At 50.5% G+C, this 16,714-nt stretch overlaps 1 protein-coding gene across 3 annotated transcripts in view; it reads right to left on the reverse strand.

Annotated features, from left to right (window-relative positions):
* Positions 1-880: 880 nt before the first annotated feature.
* Zip48C (Zinc/iron regulated transporter-related protein 48C) overlaps positions 881-16,714 on the reverse strand; it is a 29,277-nt gene continuing 13,443 nt past the window's right edge. For all 3 annotated transcript variants that reach the window (XM_011145826.3, XM_011145825.3, XM_025305802.1), the window contains exons 5-6: positions 8,542-8,799; positions 881-4,462 (exon numbers count right to left, since the gene is read on the reverse strand). In XM_011145826.3, the coding sequence (XP_011144128.1) occupies positions 4,384-4,462; positions 8,542-8,799 (337 nt within the window). In that variant the 3' untranslated portion in view covers positions 881-4,383. The remainder of the gene's footprint in view (positions 4,463-8,541; positions 8,800-16,714) is intronic.

Below are 16,714 nucleotides of genomic sequence, written 5' to 3' on the forward strand. Positions count from 1 at the left end.
CCACTGCAACGCGCGCGCACACACTCGCACTTGGTTGCACCGGGAAACCGAGCTGGCGCTGTAGCCGTCCTTGTCGCACGTCGCTCGGCTCCATTCATGTCTCGGTTCTCCTCGGGTTATGCAACTGCGGTGAGACGCGAAGCGAGAGATGCACCGCGCCGCGCCGCGCCGCGCTGCGCCGCGCCGACACTGCACGCCGTCACTTCACCGTGTCTGAGCCGAGGAGAGATCTTTGTAACTTCCCGCCGACAAGTGCTCCTTATTTCTTCTCACAATTAGCGTAATACCACCTATTACGATCGAATCACTTTACTTTTGAAAGGGTATCAGTCGAAAATCTTTATCTCCCGGGAAAGGCGAGAACACTCGATAGCGCGTTCGCACGACGTGTAAGAGTGTTCCGTTACCGTTCCGGGTAAAACTGCGAGAACAGGATTGTCGCGGGATACACTTATCATTTCTCGACACAATGTCTTTACTGTTTATCAAGAAGAACAATCTACGAGCAAGTGTGCTCGGTCCTAAAATCCTCTCGACGATAAATTATTCATTTCATGTTCGCGACAATCCTTCTCATTCGTACTGTTGTGATGCAATCGGTAGTTTCTCATTGTGTCCGCAAATTATGTGACAATTAATTAAGACATGTTAAAAATACAAACGCGTATAATATGCGTGTAAAAGCCGTTGCATGACGTTGCGTGCAGCGAAGGACATGTCTTTATATCTTACGTTGTATGTTACGAGATATAAATATAGACATCTTTTTTTTTTTCAATTATTTGATGAATTATTATGATGAGGATATATTACATTGTTTTGTAACTGAACAACTTTAAGGACAAAAACAAAAGGGATATCCCAGGATGTCTTACACACATTATTTTAATGCACTGCTTTTATTGCATACCTTAAAAACCATTGCATCGCAACATCAAATTCGCGATGAATGAGTACAAGAGACAATTTTTTGGATATTTGACGCGCAAAGACTTCGAGGAGTGACATTCTGACTGAATCTTTGCGTGGTAATAAATGGAAAACGAAACAGTCGTTGCTAACATAGCTCACAAATTCACCAAATACTGATATCATGATAAAAGGAGTAATGCTAATTAAGTTACGAAGGCACCTAATTTTTAACTGGGGACGTGAAATTCTCAATTGCAGCTGTGAAAAGGAGCGATCGAGGAGAGAATTAGTCGTTGCGTTTCTTTCAAACATAATCCATCGTCAGGAGATCTTAATCGATATCTAAACACTCTTATGTGTTTCCCCACATATTCGTCGGCGTAGATCTCCTATGCAAACGAATAACCAAAGAGACAATCGTGTGAAACTGATAAAATGGCGGGCGGCGTGCGCTCGCGCGATTTCAACCATTCCCAAACGAGCGCGCTACTTATACGATCGATCTTGCTAGCTACCTAAAGTAGAATACAATATTTGTATAGTTACACGATATTCGTACATAGTTACGCGACTAATTACAGATATATTTCGCTAAAGCATCGCACATACGTGTGTCGTGTGACCTGAGCGTCGACGCGTGTAAAGCCACGTCGAAGTCGCTCTCAACGACGACTTTCGCTTCTATCATCGAAGCTTCCACAACAACCGATGCTCGCTCAATACAGGTTTAATATAAACCGAGCGTCGCTGATTTTCCGTACTTTTCGTATAGCGGTCGTGTCGATCGTCCGGATCGAAAGATCGTCGAGAAGACCCGCCACCGATCGGTTTGCGCGATAGCGGTAAAAGATCCTCGCTGATAGAAAGGTCCAATTGACAGTTAAAAATTGACAATCTCAATTCTACTTGAGAAAGTGGTGTCCCTAAATGCTTGAAACGGCAGTTTTCGTCGGGTTGTCGCGATAACGTTACTTAGTAGACTGTCGTGTCGGAGACGCTTCTCGACGTCCGTGAAACCAGACGGTCTATTAAACGGTCCATTTAACGCGAAATCAGTACGAGGAATATGCAGTTGTATACATACGCGAGTGTCGATATATATGTGTATATGTTTGTATATGTATGTATGTATGTATGCTAATACTTGTTGGTGTACTATCGACAGTATCAAAATATAGTCTCTATATCTTACATAAATGAGCAGCGTCGAGAATCTGATATCGATGGCCGGTCTCTGTATCTTTCAATTACCGCAAGTACGCCCATCGAGCGGTATCGATCTCGAGGAGACGTCGACTCGCAGCGGTCGCTTAATAATGAAAACAGAATATTACGTTCGCGTCGCGTCGTGCTGGGAATGAATATTACATGCATGAAGAATCTTACATACGGTGAGGCGCACGAGAGAGAGAGAGAGAGAGAGAGAGAGAGAGAGACGAGCGCGCGCCGTCATGAAGGTAAAATGACGAATCCAACAGCGATTCGGCTATGCTACTTTCGAATCGCGGAATCATATCGATTGCTCGTGTCCTGCGTGACGCTGACGCGACGTTTTTTCTTTTACTTGGCTTCGTTATGGATCGGTGGAATGGGACAGTTAGTTAGTGCGCTAGCTAACTGTTGCAAAACGTGCCGGTGCTAAAGTATCGTGAGAGGCGCGCCGAGTGTCCCCATATCGTATCTCGAAAAATTTTCTCTAAACGCACAATTTGCGCGTCGGAATGTCGAATTTCAGTCCCCAGAACGGAGGTGAACTATAAAAGGCCGTCTATTTCCGCGCCGACGGGTATAGCGGCAACCTCGTTACGTTAGCGGCTACCTTCGAGATAAACGTCATGTCGCCGTAAGAACAAAATTGCACCGTTGCCTGACCGGTGATTAGAAAGGACACATTGTAACGTAATAAATATACGCGTATAGGTTTACCTGCCAGGCATAAACGAAGCAACGAACGAATCGCGGGCCCGATTGCGTGCGTGCGTTGCGCACGTGTGTCGCACGTACGCACGCACGAGAAACCGCTCGCGAGTTACGAAATATTTGTAACTCTGTGAGGGGAGGAGAGAGAGAGAGAGAGAGAGAGATTTGTGTTCCATAAAGGCGCAAACGTGAATTTGCATAATGCGGCGGTGTGCTGCGTCCTCTCTCATTAAGATGGAATTCTAGCGGTGAATTACGGCGAATCGGAAGCGTACGTACGGACGATTCGAGAACGAACTAATTCGACGATTAAGCCGCGATTAAAATCTCGAGGATACTAACGGTACTCGCGCGGGACTTAGCCGAGTAATAATGTAGGAACATCGGGGAGATAATTAATGTAACGAATATAGCACCAGCAGACGCAGCGGTGGTCCTCCCTATTCGTGGGGACTGAGAGGCTCCGGCAGATTTCCGACCGCGTAACATCCCGGGATAACAATCATTTGTGTGTTAAAAATTGACGAGCGACACGAAACTTCAATGTCGACTCGTATCGGTATCGGTACATGGGTAATCTTTTCCCTTCTTCGGACGATTCTCTCGACGCTGCGTAATATTTTATATTATACTCGATCTATCTACTGACAGTCGGTTGGCTCGCAACGATTGCATCGGTTTTGCGTTTTCCAGTGAATCCTGAAAAGCATCGATCTGTATGCCCGATCATTAAGTGCGGCTCGTGCGCCTTCAGCTCGACTCGATTTTTGGAATCGCACCAACGCGGACTAGATACTCGGAGGAAGACTTTTTCAAGATGAAACGCGTTCTACAGGTTCGCTGAAGCTAAAGATACCTACCGGATGTCAAGATGCGAAAACGTTGTACTTTTAAGCGGCGATTTATTACCCTCGCAAAAGTGCCGACCAAGCCGTCGATTTGTGAAGGATAAAATCGATATTAACGTAATTCTCCAACGCGACTCGGACGATATCTCATGGAGATTGAAACCGGTGGTTTACGGTAATGGTATTTCATGGTAAATTCAGGTTCTTTGAATTTACGAATGATCCTCTTCGCGCGGCGTACGTAAGACTGATCATTTCATGCGCCTGCGAAAATTCGACTCGCGGAAATCATACCGGTTTCAATCTCTACACTTTATCGCGCCAACGAGTCGCGTGAAAGGTGTCGAACACGTTCGGCAACATTGCGGCAATTTTCTCCATCAAAGCGTTTCGATGAATATCAGGAATCACGGAAATATGTTTCGTACGCGATCGAAAACGTCTCTTTCGCTACCGTTCAGTTCTCCCGAGGAAGAAGAAGGTGCCTCACGTTTGTTGTAAGGCGAACAAAAAAAAAAAAAGAAGGAGGAAAAAAGACAGAAAACACATTATTACTGTTCGGCGAATGTCGCACGCGAGGCGAGGAAACTCCCTCCCCCCGCCCTCGTCGTAACACTCTTTTTTTTTTTACCGCTACCGCGTGATTTTGACGCGCCTCTGCAAAAGCGAGGACGCCGGCGCGAATACGTCGGAAACGACATCCTTAACCTAAGCCAACGTCTAAGGACATCATCACCAGGAAACCGACGATGGCGGCCCAGCTGGCGAATTTGCCGTTTCCGCTGTAAACAGAAAGTACGCGAGACGCTCGCATTAAGTATTCTCTATCTATTCGCGCGACGACCCGAGTCGGTATCCCCGAGGAGATATCTCGGGGGCCGCCCGCGACGAGTTCCGCGAGTTCGCGGACGTCCCTTCGACGTTTCCTCGGGCGACTTTCCGCGGACAACTTTCTTCGAACTTGCGTCTAGCGCGGGCGCAATCTCGCGATTCGGTCGGACGGTGTGATGCGGCTGGACGGCAAGAGGCGGGTGGGAGAATTTTAATTAGCGCAACGAGTGCGTACGGATCGAACGTAATAATCAAAGGACCCGGATGGACGAAGGGAGGACGGACGAGGGTGCGGGGAATTAAAAAGGCGGCACTGGCGCCGCAGTCCACTATCGTCGTCTCTCTGCCTACGGCCCCGTGGCAACGACCTGGGAGAAAGAGAGCCCCAGGATGGCGAGAAATAAAAGGGTTTTCGCGGCGTAAGTAGGGATTAAGCACATACAAAGCACACACTCGCGCTACACGCGTATATACCCGGTATTGCACGTCACGGCTTGTTGATTTCGTAAATTATACACGGCCATCAATTTTAACGGCCGGCGAAACGCGCCGTTGTATTTCGGTGGGCGTTCTACCACATCAATCATATCCGCGCGGTAAATACCTCCTTTCGGTGTGCCTCAGAAAATTTGTATTTTTATTGGCCATTATCGTATCTCATCGCCGTGGTAGCCGGGACAATGTCGTCGTCGCCGTCGCCGCGCCGTCGTCATCGTAGACGCTCGTTCGCTCGCTCGCTCGCTCGCTCGCTCGCTCGTCCGTCCGTCCGTCCGTCCGTTCGTTCGTTCGTTCGTTCGTTCAGCAAAACTGGGGCGTCGCGTCTCGCTCGTGCTACCAAAGTCGCGACGCGAGATTTCAATTATCTCTGGTGTTTAACGTTACAACTCGACTCACCCGATGAATGTCGAGACGTCTTTTCACCGAGCAACTCCACGAACCAGCTCGACGAATCTTCGTGTCTCTTTGATCCGACAACATTCACGATACGCCGATAAATTAAATAGCCCGCTCGTGAATCGGTCGCGTCGAACACGAAACACGGGTATCATCGGCGAGGCAGGCGTTCCTTTTCGCCGAGCAGAGGAAAATGCAAATTGTTTGCGAGGGGCGACCGTTCCGCGAAACGCCGCCGAGTCGAGCAGATTTCTTCTCGCTGCGAGAAAGTATCGGGCTCCCGGCAGGATTCGGAGGAGTCCTGTTCGTACCTTCGTCCTGATCACTCTGTCACTCCGATTTCGGCTGCTACATGTTCGAACGCGCCGGCAATTGTTACTCGCGATCGCGAAAACGCGTCTTTGCAAAAATCGCCGATCTCTCCGGCGTGATCGCGGCGCTCACTCACGTGATTTGTCCGTTTCTATCTGACTCGCGGTCTCGGATAGCGTCTAAATTCATTTGTCGAAATTATCAGCGTCGACGTGCGACCAAACCTACAATTTCTCATATCTCACTTAAACGAGGAAAATGTGGGTTTGGTAAATACGACTGCGGACTACTCAAACAGTACAATCTGTGAGTCGGGTACTTATGACACTTAGGGCCGTATTCATGGCCGTTCCTCAAGGAGTCGAGACTCGCTATTAATACACACGTGCATGTTTGCACATGCACACGCGCATAGATAAAGGGTCCTTAATCCCGCAGAAACGGCTATGAATGCGGCCCTCCTCGACCGTTTATTTGCCGTACGATAAGTTCGTCGGACGCGCGATCGTCGTTCGAATTACGAGAAAATGGCGAGCGCCGAACGCCGTCAGAGAAATCAAGCCGCGGCTTCGCGATCTCGCGACGATCCCCACATCGTGTTCTTCGCCGCAACGGCGGTTTCCACGAAGCAGGAGAGAGAGAGAGAGAGAGAGAGAGAGAGAGGAGAGAGAGAAGAGAGGAGAGAGAGAGAGAGGAGAGAGAGAAAAAAGAGAAGAGAGAGAAGAGAGAGAAGAGAGAGAGAGAGAGAGAAGAGAGAGGAGAGAGAGAGAGAGAGAGAGAGAGAGAGAGGAGGAGAGGAGAGAGAGGAGAGGAGAGAGGAGAGAGAGAGAGGAGAGAGAGAGAGAGGGAGAGGGAGAGAGAGAGAGAGGAGAGGGAGAGAGAGAGAGAGAGAGAGAGAGAGAGACGGAAACGCGCGTAAGCAGAGGAGCGATCTGTTTTCACTTTTGTGTTTTCCGGTCAGCCGGCGGGTTCCCGAGGGAGTGAGTCGAGGTCGACTGTCTCAGGGAGCGAGCGTGCGCGCGCGCGCGCGCGCGAAAGAGAACGCATGTACGCGCTCGTTCTCGGGTATCCGGGCCGGACGGTTAGATCGCACACGCGAAATACAAAAGGAGCCAATTATAATGACAATGCGCCTTCTTCAGCTAGGCCGCCAAGCGAGCGGGCCTGGGAAAGAAATTCGCCACGTCCGTTTCGCTGGCGGCGCGCTAACTACGGCACTGCCGTCACGCGCCATTGTACCGTAATCGCTCTCGAATACGGACACCATAGTAGATACGTACGCGTGTGCTTTCGAGTATGTTTACGAGTGTGGTAGGTATTATACACAGGCATACGTGTACGTATGCGTGTGCGTATGCGTCAGCGCGCACGATACGAGTAGAAATTCATAGGACATACGCGACACGAATTTTTTCCTCCTGCATATTTATGCGCTTCGATGCCCCGCGCGGTCGGAACGGATTCCGCAGCGACGTCGTCGGGTGCTGGCGACGTTGAACCCTACCGAGTCTCTCGCTAGGACTTGCAATTATCGACCAAATGGAGACGAGATCACGACAGTGATCGACGATGCGAGCGAGTAAAAGTACGAGTTTGATACAGTGTTGTATCAAACGCACCACCACGAGATGATATCGAAACTTCACTTGAGACCGAGAGCTATTATTGTGTTTTTTTCCGCTTCCTAATCCACACGGCAACTACTCGCTACTCGTGATTTCGCCACGTATACAACGTAGTCGAAAGACGATGAGCAAAGTTAGCGAACGATAACGAAAGCGGGAGGAAAGCGGTCCGCAGGATGCGCGAGGATCCTCGGTGGATCCTCGCGCGTAACCGAGAGAGATCGCCATCGATAGGCCGCGGCCATCCGCGTCCGTCCGCGACGGGAATAAATCCCGAAATAAAGGGCCATTGTGTCGGTGGGAAAAGCGCCTTCCGCCCTTCTGACTCCGAGCCCAGGCCCAGGCTCTAATTCGTCCTGAATAGGCTGAGGGTGAAACGTGAGACGGAAACGGGTGCAAGTGCACCGTGGTGGACTGGTGCCTCCGGTATGGACGATGGTTAAAAGAAAAAGAAAAGGTACGAAAGACGGGATGGAGAGACGAAGAGAAAACGGAGAGAGAGATAGAGATGAAGAGAACGAGGAGGGAGAGAAGAAAGGACGAGAAGCCGGAACCAGTTAAGAGAACGAGTTGCGCCCGAGTCCCTTTGCGCGAACCGGCTTCACCCTTCTGCATTCAACGCCACCTTCCACGCTTTTTCAATAAGAATACGCGCGCGCGTGTTTTCCAAGAGCGCGCCGTGCATCGCGCGTAATTATAAAACTCTTTTTCCGACACTCAACTCCCTTTGGCGTTCTCGATCGTCAAAATGTGTCTCACACAGGCATACTAGAGTTTGGCAAATTCGTTACTTTGCTCGATAATTTTAAGAGGTCGAGGCGTCTTGCAGATACGATAATAAACTAACGATATCAAGATGGCAGATTATTTCTCTTTTATGATTCCATATCGCGGGAAGGAGGAGTCTGAGGGTTTCAATGTTGCTCGACTGTTTAAGGGGACTTGGCTTGGACTCCAGGATCAAAGAAGGAGCTGGCTAAATGAGCGTAAGTGAGGTTTCGTTCGTCGCCGACTAAACGAGATCGCCAGCACGTCGCGCTTTTACATTTTCGAGAGACTCCTGTCGCGTCACGGCGATCTCGAGAACGAGTTGAGCGACCGTTAATGGCGCGCAGCCGTAATTTTGAGCATTATAAAAAGCGCAAATAGGAGTCGCTCGCAGTTTCAAGTTTTCCCGGACGGGTGATTACGGTACATACCTTTGATGCGCTTCCGGGACGATGTCGTCGATCACGACGTAGATCATTGCGCCGGCCGCGAAAGCAAGTGCGTAAGGTAGCGCAGGTGCGGCGAGCGTCACTCCGACTGCGCCAAGGACACCGGCGATAGGTTCCACCATCCCCGACAGTTGGCCGTACCAAAAGCTCTTCAACGTACTAATCCCGGCGGCTTGAAGGGGTAGCGCCACCGCCAATCCCTCCGGGAAATTTTGTATCCCGATACCGATCGCGAGGTTCCTGCAACAAATCACAAGTCCTGAATGTCTCGTTTAATCCCCACGTGATCAGACGAAGGGAACATGTTAACGACGAAACAATAGTAACAAAATATCAAGTTTGCGGTAAGATTAAAAAACCGGCTCTGTAATCAACCGAAGTAAGGGATTCTTTCCTCTCAAGGACGAGCTGTCCTTTCTTTAAGCAAAAACCGAGTGATCAAGTTTTCCACTGTATCTTGTGACATTTCACGCTAATTTCCGCAGGAATTAGACACCCGCGATCGATGCAAGAGACTTCGCTAATTCCGCAAGGTGGAAACGCAAGGCTGCACCGACGGAGTGCAGGCGGTATGCAAAAATAGCGGTCGCATCGTCGTGGGGCGGGAGGGAGAAAGAGAGAGAGAGAGAGAGAGAGAGAGAGAAAGAGAGGGAGAAAGAAAGAGGTACGCTTAGCGCGATCGCACGATAGGAACAAAACCAAAGGAGACAAGGTGGCTCCGCGCGAGAATCAACTTGCGCGCACACATATGCACACACTTGCCGAGTGGTGCGGCGGTGAGTTCTTGAAACTGGTCGACGGCTTCGACATTCTCCAGATTTTTCCATCTCCGCGAGCGGAGCGCGCTCGAAGAGCCGCGAGGCTTCCTAGATAGCCGTATGTACCGCTCGCTCTTTCATGCCTGCCGGAGAACGGCTAAGCTCACTCGACCAGGATCGCCGCTCATAAATAAGATGTCAATGAACGACAAAGCCTCGAGTTTCGCTTCCAGTTACGCGGACCTGCCCCGGCAACGACATAAAACTATTGGTGGAACGCCCGTAAATGAACGGACGCGATGTGTAACGCATCTAATGACGTTAATTAATTATTGCGGTGTCAATCCTTCAAAGCCTCTTCAGAATTGCATACATTTCGCACGTCACTGATAACGATCGTTTAATCTCGAGATATACGTAAGACACACGGGGTATTATTGAGGCAATTAAAATTCGAGAAAAATCGTTGATTACACGAGGGACAATGCGGTGTTTGCGAGGCTATTCTCTACGATGTCGCGGGAGGAGAGAAAAAAGTAATCATGCGGTGTATTAACGACGCGATAGATACAGAGGGGATATAACATGGCTTCGTTATAAGCTCTAAGCGAGACCTCTTTCCTCGACCTCCGTTCATCTCTGTCTCCCTTTTCCGCGACCTCGCGGACCGCCGAGCGTGATCTATGGTCCAAGTAATAGCATAGTAGAATCACGCTGAAGAATGAGAGAGAAAGGCAAGTAGGCAGACAGGTATATAGATAGATAGATAGATAGATAGATAGGTAGGTAGGTAGGTAGGTAGGTAGGTAGGTAGGTAGGTAGGTAGGTAGGTAGGTAGATAGGTAGGTAGGTAGGTAGGTAGGTAGGTAGGTAGGTAGGTAGGTAGGTAGGTAGGTAGGTAGGTGGGTAGGTAGGTAGATAGGTAGGTAGGTGGGTAGGTAGGTAGATAGTTAGGTAGATAGGTAGGTAGGTAGGTAGGTAAGTAGGTAGATAGGTAGGTAGGTAGGTAGGTAGGTAGGTAAGTAGGTAGGTAAGTAGGTAGATAGGTAGGTAGGTAGGTAGGTAGGTAGGTAGGTAGGTAGGTAGGTAGGTAGGTAGGTAGGTAGGTAGGTAGGTAGGTAGGTAAATAGATAGGTAGGTAGGTGGGTAGGTAGGTAGGTAGGTAGGTAGGTAGGTAGGTAGGTAGGTAGGTAGGTAGGTAGGTAGGTAGGTAGGTATGCAAGCAGACAGGCAGGCAGGTAGATAGGTAGATAGTTAGGTAGATAAGTAGGTAGGTAGGTAGGTAGGTAGGTAGGTAGGTAGGTAGGTAGGTGGGTAGGTAGGTAGATAGGTAGGTAGGTAGGTAGATGGGTAGGTAGGTAGGTAGGTAGGTAGGTAGGTAGGTAGGTAAGTAGGTAGGTATGCAAGCAGACAGGCAGGCAGGTAGATAGGTAGATAGTTAGGTAGATAGGTAGGTAGGTAGGTAGGTAGGTAGGTAGGTAGGTAGGTAGATAGGTAGGTAGGTAGGTAGGTAGGTAGGGTAGGTAGGGGTAGGTAGGTAGATAGGTAGGTAGGTGGGTAGGTAGGTAGATAGTTAGGTAGATAGGTAGGTAGGTAGGTAGGTAAGTAGGTAGATAGGTAGGTAGGTAGGTAGGTAGGTAGGTAAGTAGGTAGGTAAGTAGGTAGGTAGATAGGTAGGTAGGTAGGTAGGTAGGTAGGTAGGTAGGTAGGTAGGTAGGTAGATAGATAGGTAGGTAGGTGGGTAGGTAGGTAGGTAGGTAGGTAGGTAGGTAGGTAGGTAGGTAGGTAGGTAGGTATGCAAGCAGACAGGCAGGCAGGTAGATAGGTAGATAGTTAGGTAGATAGGTAGGTAGGTAGGTAGGTAGGTAGGTAGGTAGGTAGGTAGGTAGGTAGGTAGGTAGGTAGGTAGGTAGGTAGGTAGGTAGGTAGGTGGGTAGGTAGGTAGATAGGTAGGTAGGTAGGTAGATGGGTAGGTAGGTAGGTAGGTAGGTAGGTAGGTAGGTAGGTAAGTAGGTAGGTATGCAAGCAGACAGGCAGGCAGGTAGATAGGTAGATAGTTAGGTAGATAGGTAGGTAGGTAGGTAGGTAGGTAGGTAGGTAGGTGGGTAGGTAGGTAGGTAGGTAGGTAGGTAGGTAGGTAAGTAGGTAGGAAGGAAGGCAGGCAGGCAGGCAGGCAGGCAGGCAGGCAGGCAGGCAGGCAGGCAGGCAGGCAGGCAGGCAGGCAGGCAGGCAGGCAGGCAGACAGGCAGACAGGCAGGCAGGCAGGCAGGCAGGCAGGCAGGCAGGCAGGTTGGTAGGTAAGTAGACAGGGTAGACACAATAGATAGGTAGGTAGATAGTCATGTAGGCAGGCAGGCAGGCAGGTAAGTAGGTAGGTAAGTAGGTAGGTAGGTAGGCAGACAGTACGAGTGAGTGAACGAGCGAACGATCGAGTGAGAAGGCATGAGGGAGGAAAGGAGCGGTGGGAGAGAGACGTAACAGGTGAATGAACGACAGGATCGTGTACATAATCTAACACTCGTCGACACACAGGTCGGAATATCTCACATATCGCGCACACCGCCGCTACGAAATTCTCCTCGACTTTGGAATATCGACGATGGCTCGTTCCCGACTATCTGTCAAACCTACGACGAATCCTTCCATTCACTACTCGGAGCGAGAGTCAAGACGCGCGGGTGCAGCTTTCGCGAGAGGAGAAACTTCCGCGAGAGATATGTCCTTTCGGGGATCATTTCTGAAATAATCACGATTTTAATGAAGCGCCGCGCCGTGTCGCCGAGATATCGAGCGCATTAATATGCGCACGACACTAGAAATTAATTGAAATATTCCGCACGACTTTCGCGCCGCGACGCATTTCATTTCTCGAGTGACGGGATGTCTTGCGCTCCGTGTCGATGGAGCTTCAATGGGGTTCCCAGGATCGGCGTGATAGTGTGTTTCTATGAAACTAGTGTTCCTATAAAAGACCGAGGGAGAGCTCTAAGTAAGAACCCTATCGGAGATGGGAACGGTCGAAAAAGACCCGTTCGGTTACCAAGAGAGACAGAGAAGGGGAGAGGGGGGAAGAGAAAAGAGAGAGAGAGAGAGAGAGAGAGAAACGATCCAATTCTGAGGTTCATAAGAAGCGAGGAAACGGTACTGCGGGTTTCATAGAGGAGACCAACTATTCGAATGAATGGTTCCGACCAGATCAGACCGTGCCGTGCGCGCGCGCGAACTAACTAAAACGTAGAAAAACCCTTCGGTTCTGGTACGTGGAACGCGGTAACGAAGATCTTCCGCGATCTAGCTCCCGTAATTCGATATTCATGAACATCGGGCTTTACGAGGCGAACGTTGCGGCGAATAAGCCGTTCGGGTGCTTAAGACTCGTCGCCGTTAGTAATCACGCTTCACGGCGGCCGACGAATGGCGTGTTACAAGTACGCGTCTTCTCTCTCTTCTTCGTGTGTGTCGTCAGATTAATCTATTTCTCAAATAAATAAGTCAACCAACGCTACCTATGTCAATTCTCAAACAGAGGCTGAAACGGTTTCGACAGACGCGACATATTTCGTGTGAAGTATAATCAACGTGCATCCAATTTTCGCGACGTTTCAACATTTCGAAGTTGTCTCTGTAAAGGAATATTTTTTGTCCCTAATCGAGCGTGCGACTTCATCAAAGATCGAGACACTCGATCTACTCGCAAGCTACCTTGCGACGTCTAAAAAACGTCTGCTCTCAACAGCACGAGCGTGCAAAAATGCGGCCGTTAACATCGTGCAAAATCAATACGTTCATACAGACCCGCAAAAATGACGAAGCACGCGGAGAACCTCGAGCGTGAGCGGCTCAGGTTGTGGAAAAAGCTCAGAATCGAGCGCGATCGAGACGCGATACGGCAGCTCGGCTCTTCCGCGATCCGATCGGATCGTCGATCCGCGAACGACCGGAATTTACGGGGAACAATAGATCAGCAAGCGGCGGCACGATGAACGAGACGGCGGGTTCGATGCAGTAGAGATCAGCGACAGCACAGGTGAATGAATGACGTGATCCGCGCTCTCGAGCATGGATCATCCGCACGGTATAAAGTGCTTCTCCTCTGTTCGCATTTACAGGATAGGAGCGGACGACTGGGGGACCTCCGGCGAGAGGAGGAGGTTCGTCATACCGCGGCATGTCATGTGTTATTTCATGGGACAACGACGACGACGACGACGACGACGACGACGACGTCGACGAAGAAGACGACGACGACGACGGCATCATCGTCGCCGCATTCCTACGGCGTCGAGGTACATAAGTGGTTGTACAGTTAACCCGTCGGGTCCGGCTGTTCGCCGGTTGCACCGGGGGAGGTCACCCAAGTTCCGAGAACGATCGTCCCTACCCTCCTCCTCCTGCCGCCGTAGCGACTTGTATTCGTCGTGTGCGTGTGTGTGCGTGTGTATTGTCCCTCTTCCTCCTGGTTGTTGCGCGGTACGTGCGAGTGCAGAAAGTGTCTCCCTCCTGGGTGCCCCACTACCATCGCGGGGGCCCTTCGAGGCGCACCACCACCACCACCACCGTTGCAATCATCGTAACCATCGCCGGCGGTTCGGGTGCCGACGTGGCTTCTTTTCCTTCCTGAGTTCTTTCTACTTTCCACGGTCAGGGCCCCGCTACTCCCGACTCCGTCTGCCGCGTTCGCCAGACGGCTAGGGCGCGACGGCCAATTGTTTTGGGACCAAGGGAACGGGATTCGCACCGCGATGAGGTGCTTCAACCTTTCTCCCGCCGGTAAATTCGCGCGTGTGTACCGGCCGACGAGGACTCGGCAGATAGAGAAGCCGCCGAAGCACGACGGGATAAAAATAGAGACGTAAGGAATTCACTAGCGGCCATTAATTTGCGAACGCGCGCGTTGAAGACTTGACATAAAAAAGGCTGTCAGGTGGCGTGTTCTTAAAGTTATCTCCACGTCGAAGAAGATTCTATATGCCAAGGTCAATAGCACTGTGAGAGGCCGTACATGTCATTCGTATTATTATATCCTCGTAGTTCTTCGAGATGGGCAAACACGTTGTTAAAAAAAAGGAGAAAAAAGAAATGAAAAAGAAAAATTGAGAAAAGAAAAGAACGAGAGAGAGAGAGAGAGAGAGATTGACTCGTTACGAGATTGTTATATTCGTTATTTATTCCTCTTTGCGCAGAGAGATAAAGTTCTCGTTAAGCTGTCCGCGCGATAAGTCCGCCTCATTATTTCATACGATCCGACGAGGCAGAGATACGCGCGCGCGCTGACGTATTAATTAACGCCGACCTTTCCTTAACGCTAATCGTATCACCGTAACGTTCGATGCGTGGCTAATCTGCCTATTAGCGAGGCTATCATTCTTTCGTGTAGGCGCGACGAGGAGCGCGCGAACGCGGCCAAGTCGAGGGCATCGCGCGAGATTCGAGCGCGAGGGAGTAGCCGGGCCGAGACCGAGAAGGGACGGTGGGCGAAGGTACGACGGGAGAAGTCGAGTAGATAACCTTAGGAACAGGGAGGCTGAGAGAGTTCTCTCTCTTTCTCTCGCAGGGAGCGGAGGATGCCGAGAGCTGAGGAGGAATGCCTCGCGCGAGGAGTTCGTTCAGGATCCGGGAGAAAGTATTGGCGAACGTGAGTCGACGCGCGCGTAGATCCACACGGCGAGTTTTCTGGCAAGAATTTTTCTAGTGAAACCCGCCGCGGCTCGTTCGCACGGCTGTCTTAATTGAGGCTGTGCGCGGTGGCGACGAATGTGTATTCCGTCCGAGAGAAAAATCGGGGAAGCGCGACTCCCGAAGATTCGTGTTTGACATCGTCGTCGAGAAGTGTGTCTATTTGAACAAAGCGACGAGCAACTACTCTTCTCTCCCTCTCTCTCTCTCTCTCTCTCTCTCTCTGTCGTGCGCGCGCGCGCGCGTGATTTATTTAAAATACCCAGTTTTACCGGCGATTTGGACGATCGATCGAAAGAATCTGGCCGCGCGCGCGCGTGCGCGCGGAATATACGACGCGAGACGGCGTCGAGCCGTCTCGCGCCGAAAAGCGCGGATTTCATCTAGTAGAAAAAAAGAGAGCCGCCCGGACCGGTCACTTGGGCGCGAGAAAAAGTCACGCGCGTGTGAGTTCCGGCACACGCACCAGCGATCGGACCACGTGCTACGTGGTCTCCTACCGTTATTTACGCATATTTCGGACGACCGGGCGATTTAGGTGGTCCTCTCCCGACGCGTGAAAGAGGAACGCGCGAGGTGCGGAGAAACGCGGTGAAAAGCGAGTCCGAATCACAAGGTTTGAGCGCGACGTCCAATTGTCGCTGGCAATCTATACGATCGAACAACCAATTGGAAATCGAGCCGATTGTTGCCGTCGATGGCATCAGCTTAACAGACCATCCACGCGCTCCGACTAGGAAGCTCGTCGGTGTGTAGCACATCGCTGCTGCAGCTTCGTCGGACGCATCGCGGACGCCATGTTGCATTCCATAAAGCCGCGGTTGTCCTTACGTGGCAACACCTATCCGCTGCTGCCTGCCGTAGGATGAGCAACGCGTCGGAAGCTGATATCGCGCGAAATTCTGTCGCTTCTATTGGTCCTTGATTTTTGGTCCTTCTTATCGATTTTTGATCGAAAATGTCCACGTTTTAATGTCAGACAGCGTCACCAGCTCGTAAGAATTTCGAAACTTACAGTTTAGTTTCACACGTCCAATGTGGACGTTGAAGATTTGAAAGTGCGCCGAGGTTTGAAGAGAGAGAGAGAGAGAGAGAGAGAGAGAGAGAGAGAGAGAGAGAGAGAGAGAGAGAGAGAGAGAGAGAGTGGCCACGTTTGAGCGTTTGAAATCGCGTGAAATCAGTATGAGCCCGGCCGGACCAAAATGGCGAACAGCCGAAAGAATTATATCGCAATTTCGTTATCGTTTGATCAGGACGAAAGAAAAAAATCAAGGCTCAAATAAAACGGCGAGGGAGTATAACAACGCGTCGGAGCGAGGGCGCATAACGCGCGTCTCGAGATATTGCTCCATCTCAATATTTATTTCGTCGACCTGATTCGCAACAATGTTGCCCGTCGGGCACGAGTCGATCGGTTAAGATGCCATGACGAGGCTTTCCTCGCCGCGACGATGCTCGGCTCGGTTAAAGGAGCGTGTTCGACGAGAAGCAGGAGGAAGTCGTGGAACAGAACGAGAGGGGACGGTTCGGTTCCGAGGGAGGTGCAAGGATGTTCGCGCAAGGATTCGGACGAGCGCGCTCGCGCGAGAAAGGAAAGAGCGCGTCTATCGCGTGCGCAAAGATGCGTGTATGTACTTGTGCGTACGTGTGCGTGAGAAAAAACGAGCAAGACTGAGGATTCGGAGAGCGAAAAAGAGACGGCGAGAGGGGAGAGTAAGAAA

Source organism: Harpegnathos saltator, unplaced genomic scaffold (genome assembly GCF_003227715.2).
Source record: "Harpegnathos saltator strain DR-91 unplaced genomic scaffold, Hsal_v8.6 scaffold714, whole genome shotgun sequence".
Classification (NCBI taxonomy): domain Eukaryota; kingdom Metazoa; phylum Arthropoda; class Insecta; order Hymenoptera; family Formicidae; genus Harpegnathos; species Harpegnathos saltator.